The 15,526-nt window shown below is 44.2% G+C and overlaps 1 protein-coding gene across 13 annotated transcripts in view; it reads right to left on the bottom strand.

The window, feature by feature from the left end:
• The window catches only part of LOC105490408 (collagen like tail subunit of asymmetric acetylcholinesterase), a 71,971-nt gene that overhangs the window by 24,195 nt on the left and 32,250 nt on the right, over positions 1 to 15,526 (bottom strand). For 3 of the 13 annotated variants that reach the window (XM_011755980.2, XM_071090874.1, XM_011755982.3), the window contains exons 2-7: positions 14,571 to 14,683; positions 13,248 to 13,349; positions 4,047 to 4,091; positions 3,688 to 3,714; positions 1,801 to 1,872; positions 93 to 155 (exon numbers count right to left, since the gene is read on the bottom strand). In XM_011755980.2, coding sequence (XP_011754282.1) covers positions 93 to 155; positions 1,801 to 1,872; positions 3,688 to 3,714; positions 4,047 to 4,091; positions 13,248 to 13,349; positions 14,571 to 14,683 — 422 coding nt within the window. Of the gene's footprint in view, positions 1 to 92; positions 156 to 1,800; positions 1,873 to 3,687; positions 3,715 to 4,046; positions 4,092 to 5,089; positions 14,684 to 15,526 lie in introns of those variants that run through there. The other 10 variants (XM_011755981.3, XM_071090877.1, XM_011755984.3 and 7 more) reach the window with 7 other exon arrangements.

Raw genomic sequence — 15,526 nt, 5'->3', positions numbered from 1 at the left:
CAGCCCCACCCAGTCCCTATGTTTGTAGACAGCAGCTGCTCCAGAGTCTTACAGAAAAGATCTGGGAACGTCCATCCAGACCACACACTGACCTTGGAGCCCATTGGTCCTCTTGACCCTGGCAAGCCCATCATACCCAGGTCACCTTTTTCACCCTGTGCGAATTAGAAGATAAAGAAGAAAAGACCCATGATGATATTTTTTAGAGAAACTGAACTAGGAGAGTCACAGGCAAGATTGGGAAGGAACTGGGGATATTAGGGCTGGCTTGTAAATCTGAGGACCCCAGTTGCGCCCACTTTCTCCCTCCCGGGGTCTCAAAGCTTCATAGTCCACATTTCATTCTTGTGTTTAAGATTAAACATAAAATGAAAATGCCCAAGGTAAAGCAGATCTCCACACCAACTGCTCACTAAGATGTTGTATATGGTCATACTTGGTATTTTCCTAGCGAGGATAGTGAGAGAGTAGTGGAGGAGGCATGAGGGAACTGGGGCCTCAGAAAACAAGGTGTCAACACATGCAAAAAACATTGCCTGCTTTGCTCTTCACATAGGAAGGGTCCTCAGAATGACTTGTGGTTGGGACTTCCAGCACCCACCCTCCGTACTAAAAATACTCTATACCAGTACTAACCAATAGAAATATAAGGTGAGCCACATACTTAATTTTAAAACTTTTAAAAGAAGTCACCTTAAGTAAAACCAAACGAAGTTATTTTAATAGATCTCCTTTAATCTAATTAATCTAATCATCCCAACTTGTAATCTATATAAAATTATTGAGATATTTTACATTGTGTTTTTCGTAATAAGTACTTGAAATCTGCTGTGTAATTTACATTTACACATCTCCATTCAGGTGCTAAATTTTCATCCAAAATATTTGATCTGTATTTAGAGATCATAACATTTATAGTTGAAAAAGCAGATTCATACATTCAAGTTGCTCCAAAAATACTTTAATGTTTTCAAATAACTGAATTTAGTAAAGGTTTTAAACTTAAACAGTGAAAATTTAAAAATTCAGTTCCACAGGAGCACTAGCAACATTCCACAGACTTGAGGGTCACATGTGGCCACTGGCTGCTGTGCAGGACAGCTCAGCTCTATGCAGAGGATTTTGAAAACATCCTTGGGACTTTTCCTAAGAGGACTGGAAACACAGTTTTCCGCTGCCATAATATAGCCAATAAATGAATCAGAGCAGACGGTGAGATCCACCTGCCCAGCTCTGACTTCTGCAGATAAAACTCCGAGCCATGCCTCTGAACTCTCTAGTCTATGACTACCAGTGAGAAAAACAGAGGCGCAGATGGGGATGTGCTTGCTTTCCATAGCCTGACTGAGGAAGGAGATTTCATCAGCACTCAGCAATCCCTCTCTGAATGTAGGATTTCCATCCTTCAGCCAGCCGACACCACCCACTCAACTCTCCATTCCCTGCCAGGTCAGCATGACAGGCAAGAGCTTCCCAGACACAAACCCCTCTTAGGTCATCTCAGGGAAACCAGAGTGGGGTGCTAGTTCCTAGGACAAAGGAGAACCAGGGCCCCTGTAGAAAAGGGGATCAGCCCCCTATTTCTCCTCCCACAGGAGCACAGCTGTTGCACTGACCAAGGTCTTGCAGGCCAAGTGAAGGAGGAAATATTAGGGGCCCTGTGGCCAGTCCTTAAGCTCTCTTCTTCTTCCCCCTCTTGAAGAAGGGATTCCCTGACTATGTGCCAGGAGCCAGGAAAGCTGCCATCTTCCCCCCTCTTGTTTTGATACCACATGAGCCCTGACAGCATGCCACACTTACCCTGGGTCCTTCAGGGCCTGGCCAACCGATGGGCCCAGGCATGCCAGGAACACCTGGGGGGCCAGGTCTACCCTTCAAAGACCAAGAACAAAAGTCAGGGCAACTGGGTTTGTTTTCTTACTTCTGATAAATATGTCTTGTCTCTGGGGCCCAGAGGAGAGAGTGGAGCCTCTAAACATGGCTACTCTGACCTTCATCCCCACTCTCCAAAGACTGATGGCCTGACAAGCCCTTGGTGTCACACTGTATCACCAAACAAGACCTTATTCTTCTCAAGAAATGGAGAGTGGTGAGAAAGGGATTCTAAACTTGGTTTTTCAATTTTTATCACTTCTACCCATGCCCACCCAAAAGTCCCCTGCATTCCAATGGGTTCTTCCCAAGGATGTGCTATGGAACGAGATAGGATTACATTTGGGGAGCAGTAGCAGATGCTGTCAGCACTCTTTCAAGGTCTTTTTGACCTGCTCAGAGTGCCCATCGCCCAGAGGCTACCTTCCTTGCTGCTAACAGCTCATTTCTGCAACCTGTAACTGCGGTTTGCCCTTGAGCAGTTGGAGCTTCCCAGTAATTTATGTAACTCCCCTTCCTGCAGCCAATAGCCCAGCTCCCTTAACTTTGGGCAGTTCACACTCTCAAGCTCCCCCTAGGGAATCAGACTGCTAAAGCTGGACTTCACCTGATACCACACCCTTGCCTGGCTTCTCCCATTCCCTCTACAGGCTCCTCCCGAGTGGTCCCATAATAATGTATTCACTTGCACATGGTACATGTCACCTCTGCCTCTGCCTAAGCCAGGGCTATGGAAGGGCAAGCCCTGCAAGAGAGAGTGGGTGCAGGTGCTAACGGCCTATCTTGACCTTGTGCCCATTAGCTAATTTCACAGTTAGCTAGAGATGTGAAGGGCTCAGCCCCTAACCCAGACATGCCAAATGCTGGCATGTGTACTGGTTTCTACTGTTGCCTCCCACATCCATGGCACACATCACTAATCAATCATAGTCCTTGTTAGGCCTGAGCATGGACACCACAGCAGAATATCCTTTGACCATTGCCATGGAGACCACCCCAGCACTTCAGACAGCCGCTGTGCCTTGGCTATAGTTTTCATCTGTGCCCTAAAGAGTTGTAACTTTGTCTTGCAAAACTCTGTTTAAGGAATTTGTGGACAATGAAACCATTTAATAAACCATTTAACAAGAAATACAGTAATTTATATTTAGAGCCATGGATATCTTTCTTGGCCAAAGTTTTGCACCCCTGTCTATAATCAAGACCTAGAAATTCAGTGCCAGTATCCACTGACCTCAGCAAATACAATAGGCTGCTGATTTACTCCCTCTTGACACTAATGAGAGCCTTGATAACATGTGTTTGGTTCACTCAGCATCACTGTGACCTTAAGTAACCTCCATTTATTTCAGCTGAGCCAAAAAGCAAAAGCCATTTGTTTCTGTCTGCTCTGGCACTTTACTCAAATTTAATCAAATAGACAGTGAGAGTCATTCTGTGTCACTGGTTGCAGCTATGAAGGGTTTCTCTGATGGGTAGCAGAATGAGATGGTCTGGGGTTGGGGTGGGAAGTGAGAGGGGTGGAATTTGGCCAGGCTTGGCAGCCCCTGGAAGAAGTCTGAATGCCTGGCAGTAGCAGGCTCCTGCTCCTGAACAAAGAAGTTGACAGAAAGGGCGAGGTTACTGCTGTCACCATCGAGACGGCAGCACCCTCACTGTCCACCTGCATTGAGATGGCAGCACCCTTGCTGTCCACCTGGGTATCAGTGGCCACTGAAGTGCACTGCTGGTCCCCCGTCCCTAGGAGCGCATGCACACACATGCATGTGGAGCACAGACGCCCATGTGACACTCACAGAACAGTGCGGACCATACCTTCCTTCCTGGTCGGCCAAGCTCCCCCTATGGACGGAGAAGACAGGTAAGGAGAGGCTGCTTTGGAAGAGATGTTCTGGAAGCAGAAGGCTTAGTAGAGTTGATGACTGGGCATGGCCATGTGGTTCAGCTGCTTGGCTGCTGCTCACGGCCCCACTGCCATGTCAGTGGGCTACGTCAAAATACACCAGTGGTATCTCATAGGTGCTGCAGCAGCTCAGCCATCATGACGCCCAGCCTCCCACACCAAGGCACATGTTTGGAAATCTCAACTAGGAAATTCTCAGTGGGACGCCCAGAAAACAGGCTGGAATTACCAAGAAAAGAAGGGTTGAAGAAAGTAGTGGTTCAGTTCATACCTTTTCTCCCTTTGGTCCTGTCTTGCCAGGAAGCCCCGGTGGACCCTAATCAATCAAGATAAAAAAGTGAAGAAAGTATATATCAGTCCGAAACTGTATGGGTGGGGAGGCTCTTGGTGCACTGGGCTCCTACAGCAGCAACCTCATTCTCTGGGAAAATGTAGGATTCCAGGGACCCATGGAGGCTCTTCCTGTGCCCTCCAGCCCAGTCCCCTCCTCTGTTCTTCCTCCTGTTTAGCTTTTTCTGAGCTGTGTTTCCAGTGGCTCCATGGTTGCAATGCTCACATATCTACTCTATGTGGTTTTAATTTTCTCCCTGTAACTCTTTGTTTGCCTAAAACATCCCAAGTGCTTGTTGAGAGCAACCAAAGTGTCTTGAATAAATCCCACTTGCTAAAAACAAGAGGCTTCATCACCTCTCATGTCTTTTCAGTTACTCTTGCCAAACTTTCCTGGGGGCCTGACAAGAGACAAGTTAAGTTTTGCACATAGCAGCAGCTGCCACCTTGGAAATTCCCATGGTCAATTTGTGGGTACTAGGTGCCAAATAATTTTTGCCTTTCTTCAGCAGGAAAAAAATCTTCTTTTTTAAGACACTAAGAATGTTGGCAAGTAAAGAGTGCATTTTTGTCCATTGGAGAGGAGCCGACTCCAGCTCAGGGACCCTACAACTCACTGCATCAAAGCTTTGCACATCCACAGCCAGAATGTGCCTGCAAAATGCTCAGTCAGCTATTTTCCATATTCTCCAAAACAGCAGAGAAGAAATTCATCAAAATTCCCCAGGCTCCCACAGCACCCCCAGGATCTGCAGGTGAACATGCAAAATGCAAAGCCTGTTTGAAACATGATTTCTTTTTTATTTTATTTTTCATTATACTTTAAGTTCTAGGGTACACGTGCACAATGTGCAGGTTTGTGACATATGTATACATGTGCCATGCTGGTGTGCTGCACCTATTAACCCATCATTTACATTAGGTATATCTCCTAATGCTATCCTTCCCCCCTCCCCCAACCCCACGACAGGCCCCAGTGTGTGATGTTCCCCTTCCTGTGTCCAAGTGTTCTCATTGTTCAATTCCCACCTATGAGCGAGAACATACGGTGTTTGGTTTTCTGTCCTTGCGATAGTTTGCTCAGAATATAGGTTTCCAGCTTCGTCCATGTCCCTACAAAGGACACGAACTCATCCTTTTTTATGGCTGCATAGTATTCCGTGGTGTATATGTGCCACATTTTCTTAAACCAGTCTATCATTGATGGACATTTGGATTGGTTCCAAGTCTTTGCTATTATGAATAGTGCTGCAATAAACATATGTGTGCATGTGTCTTTATAGCAGCATGATTTATAGTCCTTTGGGTGTATACCCAGTAATGGGATGGCTGGGTTGAATGGTATTTCTAGTTCTAGATCCTTGAGGAATCGCCACACTGTCTTCCACAATGGTTGAACTAGTTTACAGTCCCACCAACAGTGTAAAAGTGTTCCTATTTCTCCACATCCTCTCCAGTACCTGTTGTTTCCTGACTTTTTAATGATTGCCATTCTAACTGGTGTGAGATGGTATCTCATTGTGGTTTTGATTTGCATTTGTCTGATGGCCAGTGATGAGCATTTTTTCACGTGGCTGTTGGCTGCACAAATGTCTTCTTTTGAGAAGTGTCTGTTCATATCCTTCACTACTTTTTGATGGGGTTGTTTGATTTTTTTCTTGCAAATTTGTTTAAGTTCTTTGTAGATTATGGATATTAGCCCTTTGTCTGATAGGTAGATTGTAAAATTTTCTCCCATTCTGTAGGTTGCCTGTTCACTCTGATGGTAGTTTCTTTTGCTGTGCAGAAGCTCTTTAGTTTAATTAGATCCCATTTGTCAATTTTGGCTTTTGTTGCCATTGCTTTTGGTTTTTAGACATGAAGTCCTTGCCTATGCCTATGTCCTGAATGGTATTGCCTAGGTTTTCTTCTTGAAAAGAAGGGCTTTTATGGTTTCAGGTATAACATTTAAGTCTTTAATCTATCTTGAATTAATTTTTGTATAAGGTGTAAGGAAGGGATCATTTCAGCTTTCTACATACGGCTAGCCAGTTTTCCCAGCACCATTTATTAAATAGGGAATCCTTTCCCCATTTCTTGTTTTTGTCAGGTTTGTCAAAGATGAGATGGTTGTAGATGTGTGGTATTATTTTTGAGGGCTCTGTTCTTTTCCATTGGTCTATATATCTGTTTTGGTACCACACCATGCTGTTTTGGTTACTGCAGCCTTGTAGTATAGTTTGAAGTCAGGTAGTGCGATGCCTCCAGCTTTGTTCTTTTGGCTTAGGATTGTCTTGGCAATGTGGGCTCTTTTTTGGTTCCATATGAACTTTAAAGTAGTTTTTTCCAACTCTGTGAAGAAAGTCATTGGTAGCTTGATGGGGATGGCATTGAATCTATAAATCACCTTGGGCAGTATGACCATTTTCATGATATTGATTCTTCCTATCCATGAGCATGGAATGTTCTTCAATTTGTTTGTGACCTCTTTTATTTCGTTGAGCAGTGGTTTGTAGTTCTCCTTGAAGAGGTCCTTCTCATCCCTTGTAAGGTGGATTCCTAGGTATTTTATTCTCTTTGAAGCAATTGTGAACGGGAGTTTACTCATAATTTGGCTCTCTGCTTGTCTGTTATTGGTGTATAGGAATGCTTGTAATTTTTGCACATTGATTTTGTATCCTGAGACTTTGCTGAAGTCGCTTACCAGCTTAAGGAGATTTTGGGCTGAGATGATGGGGTTTTCTAAATATAAAATAATGTCATCTGCAAACAGGGACAATTTGACTTCCTGTCTTCCTAATTGAATGCCCTTTATTTCTTTCTCCTGCCTGATTGCCCTGGCCAGAACTTCCAACACTATGTTGAATAGGAGTAGTGAGAGAGGGCATCCCTGTCTTGCACCAGTTTTCAAAGGGAATGCTTCCAGTTTTGGCCCATTCAGTATGATATTGGCTGTGAGTTTGTCATTAATAGTTCTTATTATTTTGAGATACATCCCCTCAATACCTAGTTTACTGAGAGTTTTTAGCATGAAGGGCTGTTCAATTTTGTCAAAGGATTTTTCTGCATCTATTGAGATAATCATGTGGTTTTTGTCTTTGGTTCTGTTTATACGACGGATTATGATTATTGATTTGCATATGTTGAACCAGCATTGCATCCCAGGGATGAAGCCCACGTGACCATGGTAGATAAGCTTTTCGATGTGCTGCTGGATTCGGTTTGCCAGTATTTCATTGAGGATTTTTGCATCGATGTTCATCAGGGATATTGGTCTAAAATTCTCTTTTTTTGTTGTGTCTCTGCCAGGCTTTGGTATCAGGATGATGCTGGCCTCATAAAATGAGTTAGGGAGGATTCTCTCTTTTTCTATTGATTGGAATAGTTTCAGAAGAAATGGTACCAGGTCCTCTTTGTAACTCTGGTAGAATTTGGCTATGAATCCGTCTGGTCCTGGACTTTTTTTGGTTGGTAGGCTATTAATTATTGCCTCAATTTCAGAGCCTGTTATTGTTCTTTTCAGGGATTCAACTTCTTCCTGGTTTAGTCTTGGGAGGGTGTATGTGTCCAGGAATTTATCCATTTCTTCTAGATTTTCTAGTTTATTTGCATAGAGGTGTTTATAGTATTCTCTAATGGTAGTTTGTATTTTTGTGGGATTGGTGGTGATATCCCCTTTATCGTTCTTTATTGCATCTATTTGATTCTTCTCTCTATTCTTCTTTATTAGTCTTGCTAGTGCTCTATCAATTTTGTTGATCTTTTCAAAAAACCAGCTCCTGATTCGCTGATTTTTTGAAGGTTGTTTTTTTGTGTCTCTATCTCCTTCAGTTCTGCTCTGATCTTACTTATTTCTTGCCTTCTGCTAGCTTTTGAATGTGTTTGCTCTTGCTCCTCTACTTTCATGATGTTAGGGTGTCAGTTTTAGATCTTTCCTGCTTTCTCTTGTGGGCATTTAGTGCTATAAATTTCCCTCTACACACTGCTTTAAATGTGTCCCAGAGATTCTGGTATGTTGTGTCTTTGTTCTCAGTGGTTTCAAAGAACATCATTATTTCTGCCTTCATTTCATTATGTACCCAGTAGTCATTCAGGAGCAGGTTGTTCAGTTGCCATGCAGTTGAGTGGTTTTGATTGAGTTTCTTAATCCTGAGTTCTAGTTTGATTGTACTGTGGTCTCAGAGACAGTTTGTTATAATTTCTGTTCTTTTACATTTGCTGAGGAGTGCTTTACTTCAAACTATGTGGTCAATTTTGGAATAAGTGCAATGTGGAGCTGAGAATGTATATTCTGTTGATTTGGGGTGGAGAGTTCTGTAGATGTCTATTAAGTCTGCTTGGTGCAGAGCTGAGTTCAATTCCTGGATATTCTTGTTAACTTTCTGTCTCGTTGATCTGTCTAATGTTGACAGTGGGGTGTTAAAGTCTTCTGTTATTATTGTGTGGGAGTCTAAGTCTCTTTGTAGGTCTCTAAGGACACTTTATGAATCTCGGTGCTCCTGTATTGGGTGCATATATATTTAGGATAGTTAGCTCTTCTTGTTGAATTGATCCCTTTACCATTATGTAACGGCCTTCTTTGTCTGTTTTGATATTTGTTGGTTTAAAGTCTGTTTTATCAGAGACTAGGATTGCAATCCCTGCTTTTTTTTTGGTTTGTTTTCCATTTGCTTGGTAGATCTTCCTCCATCCCTTTATTTTGAGCCTATGTGTGTCTCTGCATGTGAGATGGGTCTCCTGAATACAGCAAACTGATGGGTCTTGACTCTTTATCCAATTTGCCAGTCTGTGTCTTTTAATTGGAGCATTTAGCCCATTTACATTTAAGGTTAATATTGTTATTAACCTTAATATTAATATTAATATGTGTGAATTTGATCCTCTCATTATGATGTTAGCTGGTTATTTTGCTCATTAGTTGATGCGGTTTATTCATAGTGTTGATGGTCTTTACAGTTTGGTATGATTTTGTGGTGGCTGATACCAGTTGTTCCTTTCCATGTTTAGTGCTTCCTTCAGGAGCTCTTGTAAGGCAGGCCTGGTGGTGACAAAATCTCTCAGCATTTGTTTGTCTGTAAAGGATTTTATTTCTCCTTCACTGATGAAGCTTAGTTTGGCTGGATATGAAATTCTGGGTTGAAAATTCTTTTCTTTAAGATTGTTGAATATTGGCTCCCACTCTCTTCTGGCTTGTAGAGTTTCTGCCAAGAGATCTGCTGTTAGTCTGATGGGCTTTCCTTTGTGGGTAACCTGACCTTTCTCTCTGGCTGCCCTTAACATTTTTTTCTTGATTTCAACTTTGGTGAATCTGACAATTAAGTGTCTTGGAGTTGCTCTTCTCAAGGAGCATCTTTGTGGCATTCTCTGTATTTCCTGAATTTGAATGTTGGCCTGCCTTGCTAGGATGGAGAAGTTCTCCTGGATAATATCCTGAAGTGTATTTTCCAACTTGATTCCATTCTCCCTGTCACTTTCAGGTACACCAATCAGACATAGATTTGGTCTTTTCACATAGTCCCATATTTCTTGGAGGCTTTGTTCATTTCTTTTTACTCTTTTTCTCTAAACTTCTCTTCTCGCTTCATTTCATTCATTTGACTTCAATCACTGATACCCTTTCTTCCACTTGATTGAATTGGCTACTGAAGCTTGTGCATGCGTCATGTAGTTCTCGTGTCATGGTTTTCAGCTCCATCAGGTCATTTAAGGTCTTCTCTATGCTGTTTATTCTAGTTAGCCATTCATCTAATCTTTTTTCAAGGTTTTTAGCATCTTTGCGATGGGTTCGAACATCCTCCTTTAGCTCAGAGTAGTTTATTATTACCAGTCGTCTGAAGCCTTCTTCTCTCAACTCGTCAAAGTCATTCTCTGTCAGGCTTTGTCCCATTGCTAGCGAGGAACTGCATTCCTTTGGAGGAGAAGAGGTGCTCTGATTTTTAGAATGTTCAGCTTTTCTGCTCTGGTTTCTCCCCATCTTTGTGGTTTTATCTACCTTTGGTCTTTGATGACGGTGATGTACAGATGGGATTTTGGTGTGGATGTCCTTTCTGTTTGTTAGTTTTCCTTCTAACAGTCAGGACCCTCAGCTGCAGGTCTGTTGGAGTTTGCTGGAGGTCCACTCCAGATCCTGTTTGCCTGGGTATCACCAGCAGAGGCTGCAAAACAGCAGAATGGCAAATGTTGCTGCCTGATCCTTCCTCTGGAAGCTTCATTTCAGAGGGGCACCCAGCTGTATGAGGTGTCAGTCAGCCCCTACTGGGAGGTGTCTCCCAGTTAGGCTACTTGGAGGTCAGGGACCCACTCGAGGAGGTAGTCTGTCCGTTCTCAGATCTCAAACTCCATGCTGGGAGAACCACTACTCTCTTCAAAACTCAGTTGGAAATGCAGAAATCACCCATCTTCTGCATCACTCATGCTGGGAGCTGTAGACTGGAGCTGTTCCTATTTAGCCATCTTGGAACCTCCCTCCCTGAAATATGATTTCTATAAAACTTGTCCAAATAACAACAGCTCCCCTCAGCCAGTGGTTCCCAAGTCTATCAGCATATTACAATTCTCTGGAGATGTTTGAAAAATCCCAAAGCCCAGGCCCCAACCCAGCCCAATTAAATAACAACCTCAGGCTGGGTGGGGTGGCTTATGCCTATAATCTCAGCACTGTGGGAGGCCAATGTGGGAGGATTGCTTGAGCCCAGGAGTTTGAGACCAACCTGGTCAATGTGGTGAGACCCTGTCTCTACAAAATATTAAGAAATTAGCCAGGCATGATGGCATGTGCACCTGTGGTCCCACCTCCTGTGGGAGGCTGATATAGGAGGCTCACTTAAGCCTGGGAAGTGGAGGCTGCAGTTAGCTGCGATCAAGTCACTGCACTCTAACCTAGGTGGCACAGTGAGACCCTCTCTCTAATAATAATAATGATAATAATAATAAATACCAATCTCAGGGGAGGAGGAACAAGCATTGGTAATTTTTGAAGCTCCCCCAGGGAATTGTAATGTGTAGATAAGTTTGAGAACCACTATCTTTGGTTTCTTCACCTTCTATTTTTGGATAGGGAAGAGGAGGGTTTTCATTCCATTCTCTTGATTCTTCCAAACCTTAGTCCTTTCTGTTTCTTGAAGTGGACTAGAACTATTTCACAAGGTCATTGTACACTAGCTCATTGCCTCTCCAACTTTAATGTGCAGATGACTCACTCCGTTCACTTGGTGGAGGGGTGGTATCTTGTTAGAATGCAGATTCTGATAGAATGAATTTGTCAGGGGGATGAGATTCTGCATTTCTAACCAGCTTCCTATATGATACCAATGTTGCTGGTTCACAGACCTCACTTTGAGTAGGGACAGCATCCACACTGTGTTCTAAGGACATGAAGGTGGCTACACAGGACCCTGCAGTTGGGCAACACAGCCTCCAGGTGCTTCAAAGGGGATTGCACGAGGTTACAGATGTGTGTGACCAGAGAGCCACTGTCCTGAGGTCAGCAGAAAGTCCCCCTTTTCTTTTCTATATTCCATGGGTTCTAGCATGCCTGAGACCTGTTAGAGTAGACTGGCTGAAGGTGGGAAGATAGAAATGCACCTCGAAAGATTCTCATCTTGCTTTTCTGCAGGCTTCCCAGCTTCTCTGTGTCAGCCTCTGGCCAACTCTGGGTTCAAAGTCCTGTTTTCTTTCTTGTATCCAGCAAGTAATTATGGAGAACCTATCCCGACCCCGTGCACTGTTGTAGACGGGCAATATAATAGTGAGCGAGATGGACAATGTCTCTGTTCCCACAGACCAAGGCTTGACACACGTTTTCTTTAGAAGGTTACATTGTCAGTATCTTCGGCTTTGTGGGTCACATTTGGTCTCTGTCACAACTACTCAACTCTGCCTTTGTCGTGCAAAAGCAGCCACAGACAATAAAACTTCAACATTTTATTGAAACTTTGCTGCAGGATTTGATCCACAGATATAGTTTGCCAACCCCTGCCACTGAGCTTACGTTTTACAGAGGGGAGACCAGGAACAGAAAAACAAATAAGAACATCATAATAGGATGATAAAATCATGCAGAGAATTAAAATAGGTCATTGTGGCAGAGAGTGATTGTGGTGGTGGGTGCGGGCAGGAGACTACTTTAGACTAAGTGGTTGAGTGGGTGGTAGAAGAAGGCACTTCTAAGGAGGTGGCATGGAAGCTGAGTACTGAGTGGCCAACAGGAGCTGGCCATGATCAAAACCAGAAAGAAGAACATTCCAAACAGCAGGGACCACAAGTGCAAAGGCCCTGTGGCTAAAGCAAGTTTGGAGTGTTTGAGAACGTGAGAGATGGTCACTGTGGCTGAGTCAAGGAGACAATGGAGGTAGGAAGTGACGTAGGAGATACAGGCTGGAGTCCCCTCCTGTGGAGCTTTGTAATCCAGGTGAGCCTTCAAGTGTCCGGAAGCCACACGAGGGTTTACCCAGGTGGGTGATGTCATTTTTATGCCCCCTGCATGGGAAGGCACCTGGGGAACTAACTGCTCCTTACACCCTCTTTCTCCTCCCCATGGAAGGCTCAGGCCCAGCTGTCCCTCACCGATGGAGCACCCTCTTGGAGGTAGGCCACAGGGCCAGGAGTCTGTGGGGTGGGGTTTCTGGAGGGTACCCTTGTGTGTCTAGAAATCCTTTCTCCAGCATTTTGCCTATTTCTCACTCTCCCCTTTAGCTTTGGTGGGCAGGGGCGGGCTACTTGGTAGCAACACCTGGGGGCCCAGTGAGGCAGGAAACAATCTCCTCTGCGCCTCCACTTCCCTGTGCTGAACACAGGCAGCTCTGGTCCACAGGACGGGTCAATGGTTACAAAAGGGGCACCATCATCAAGTGTTTGTCTGATTGTAACTAATAAAAACCATATCCATAGAGGTAGCATCCTCATTTGATTCCCCCAAAATTCAGTACTGTAGGGACAATTATTATCCCCATTGCATAGATGAGGAAATCAAGGTCGGGAGGCCAGAATTTACCTAGCAAAGAGCCAGTGTTCTAACCATGTGGCTATGGAGCAGGAAGTTAGCGAGAGAAGGAAAAACAGCTTTGTATCACATGAGAAGGAGCAGACACTAAGAGGCTCTGTGCAGTGGGCTTTCCTGCTCTAAACAGAAGACAGCAAGAGAGGTCCGGTAGAGTGTACCAACCTGGGGGCCGGGAGGCCCAGGGGAGCCTAGCGAGCCTCGCATGCACGGGGACTGCGAGGTCTCCAGTTCCAGGATGAGATTCTTCATGTCTGGGGAGAGAAGCTTCAGTACAAAGCAACACAGAGTTAGAGGTCAGGCGTAGGGGACAGAGGAAGGGTCACCATCCTGGACACAGACCTGCTCTGGGTTCAGGTCTCTAAGCCTGGCAGTTCCCTGACACCCCAGTGACTGCCCCAAGAAGATGACATCTTGGGCTACCAGTTTCTGTTCTCTCATCTGCTCTTGAGACAAACCTGGCTTGTGTGAATTACAGACAAATTGCAGCCACTTTGGATAGAGTTAGGAAGCTCATTTCAGGGGCCTCTATCCAATGTCTAGGTTGGCATGTCCAGTGGAAACATAACTAACGTGAGCCACCAGTAAGAGCAACATTGTAATTTTAAATTGTCTAGTAGTCACATTTTTACCTTTCAAGAAGCTAAAAAGAAAAAAGTGAAATTAATTTTAATAATATACTTTATTTAACCCAACAAAACCCAAATATTATCATTTTAACATATATTCAATATTAGAAAGTGAACTAATGAGATAGTTTACATTCTTTTTTCATACTAATTCTTTCAAAATCCAGTGTGTATTTTACACTTACAGCACATCTCAACTTGAACTAGCCACAGTGCAAGTGCCAGATAGCTACATACGGCCAGTGGCTCCTGAATTGGACAGCACAGGAGAAGCAGTGTTGGGAAAGAGCTGAGAATCCCAAGTTCTCAGAATGCTCTGGCTGCTGCCTTCTAGGCCAGTTTCCCGAATCTTGTTGTTTTCCTCACCTTGTCCTTTCTTTCCAAATTCTGCTCCCTGTCACACCTCAGTGTGGCTACAGGAGAACTATTTCCTGAGTCACCTCATGGAAATGGTCTGTGTTAGACACGGACTGCAGAAGGGAATTTCATAAACACTTGGGAAGAAGAAAAACAGAAGGGGAAATTCCATATCTGAGCAGCTGATGGGAACCCAGGAAGTTATATTATAAATTCACCTCCTGGTTTTTGAGAAGATGAGAAACTTTGCCAAATCCAATTCCTGCCGAGAAGAATCTCCCTCCCTCCATCATTTATTTAAGATATTTGGAGAATGGACACACCCCAGGAACTGCAAAATGTCCATTCCAGGGCTCAACCTCTGGGTGACCGTGGAGGGTTGAGGCTCTCACAAGATTCCGGAGGCAGCTCAGGTGGAGTGGGGCAGGCAGGCGGGGCTGTGTGGTGTGCAAATGAGTAGCCTGCACTTTTTTTTTCCTCTCAGAAATCCCAAAGTACTCACCGGACTTCGGCCACCTCTGAAGAATGGTGGTGGGAACAGTGGTGGTGGAGGGGGTGTCAGCAGGCAGCATGCTTTGTGGCCACCACGCTTCTTCTGATCCAGGCCAGGAAGGGCTGTTCAGAGAAAACTGCTGCTCGTTAGCATGTGGTCAGTGCTGGGGCCTCTGTCACACCCACCTTGCCCAGGGAAGACCCATCCTGCCACCCCAGACTTCCAAATCCTAATTTCTAGCCTGTTGGATGTGGGTGGGCCTCCTGTCGGCTACTTGACATAGCAATTATGCCCTTGCCCTTGCCTTTGCTGGATTAAAATGGTTCATAAAGAAGCAGATAACTTGTCTGGACACTGTGACCATTATAAGGTTCATTTCTCCTTCCTCAGATACTGACTTGTTACTTTGTAGATGTAGCAGGAAATGTAAAGTTCAAACAGACTCATCATATGCCCTCAGAAGTTGAGGAGAAGAAAGTGCTTGCTAATGACTTTAATATTGTACTCAGAAGGAAATTGTTCAGACAGGGAGGCAGCCAGGGCCAGTGGCAGCATTACTTACAGGACACCCGCACCCATGATTTAAAACACATATATTGACTCTAGACTTTACAAACACATTCACGTGTCACTCATGTCACTGGAGAATTACGGTTTAATGTTTCAGTATATGGGTAGCCTAATCCACAGTGTCGGGAAATGAAGGGAGGGCCCTGAACCTTTGTAGCTTTATTTCTACAAAAAGTCTCATCCATGTTCAATGTTAGTAAATGTTCAATGTTGAAGTATGCCTTACAAAAAGCACACAGATCAATAAGTTACAGCCCAATAAATCTCCACAAGGTGGACGAATCCTAGAAACCAGCACCCAGGTCAACAAACAGCATCCCCCAGCACCCAGAAGCTCCTTCAAGCTCCAATCTCTGCACCCCTTCCCATCCTGAATTTCAACACCAGAGATTCAT

This window comes from Macaca nemestrina, chromosome 2 (genome assembly GCF_043159975.1).
Source record: "Macaca nemestrina isolate mMacNem1 chromosome 2, mMacNem.hap1, whole genome shotgun sequence".
Lineage (NCBI taxonomy): Eukaryota > Metazoa > Chordata > Mammalia > Primates > Cercopithecidae > Macaca > Macaca nemestrina.
This window is presented reverse-complemented; position numbering and strand designations above follow the sequence as displayed.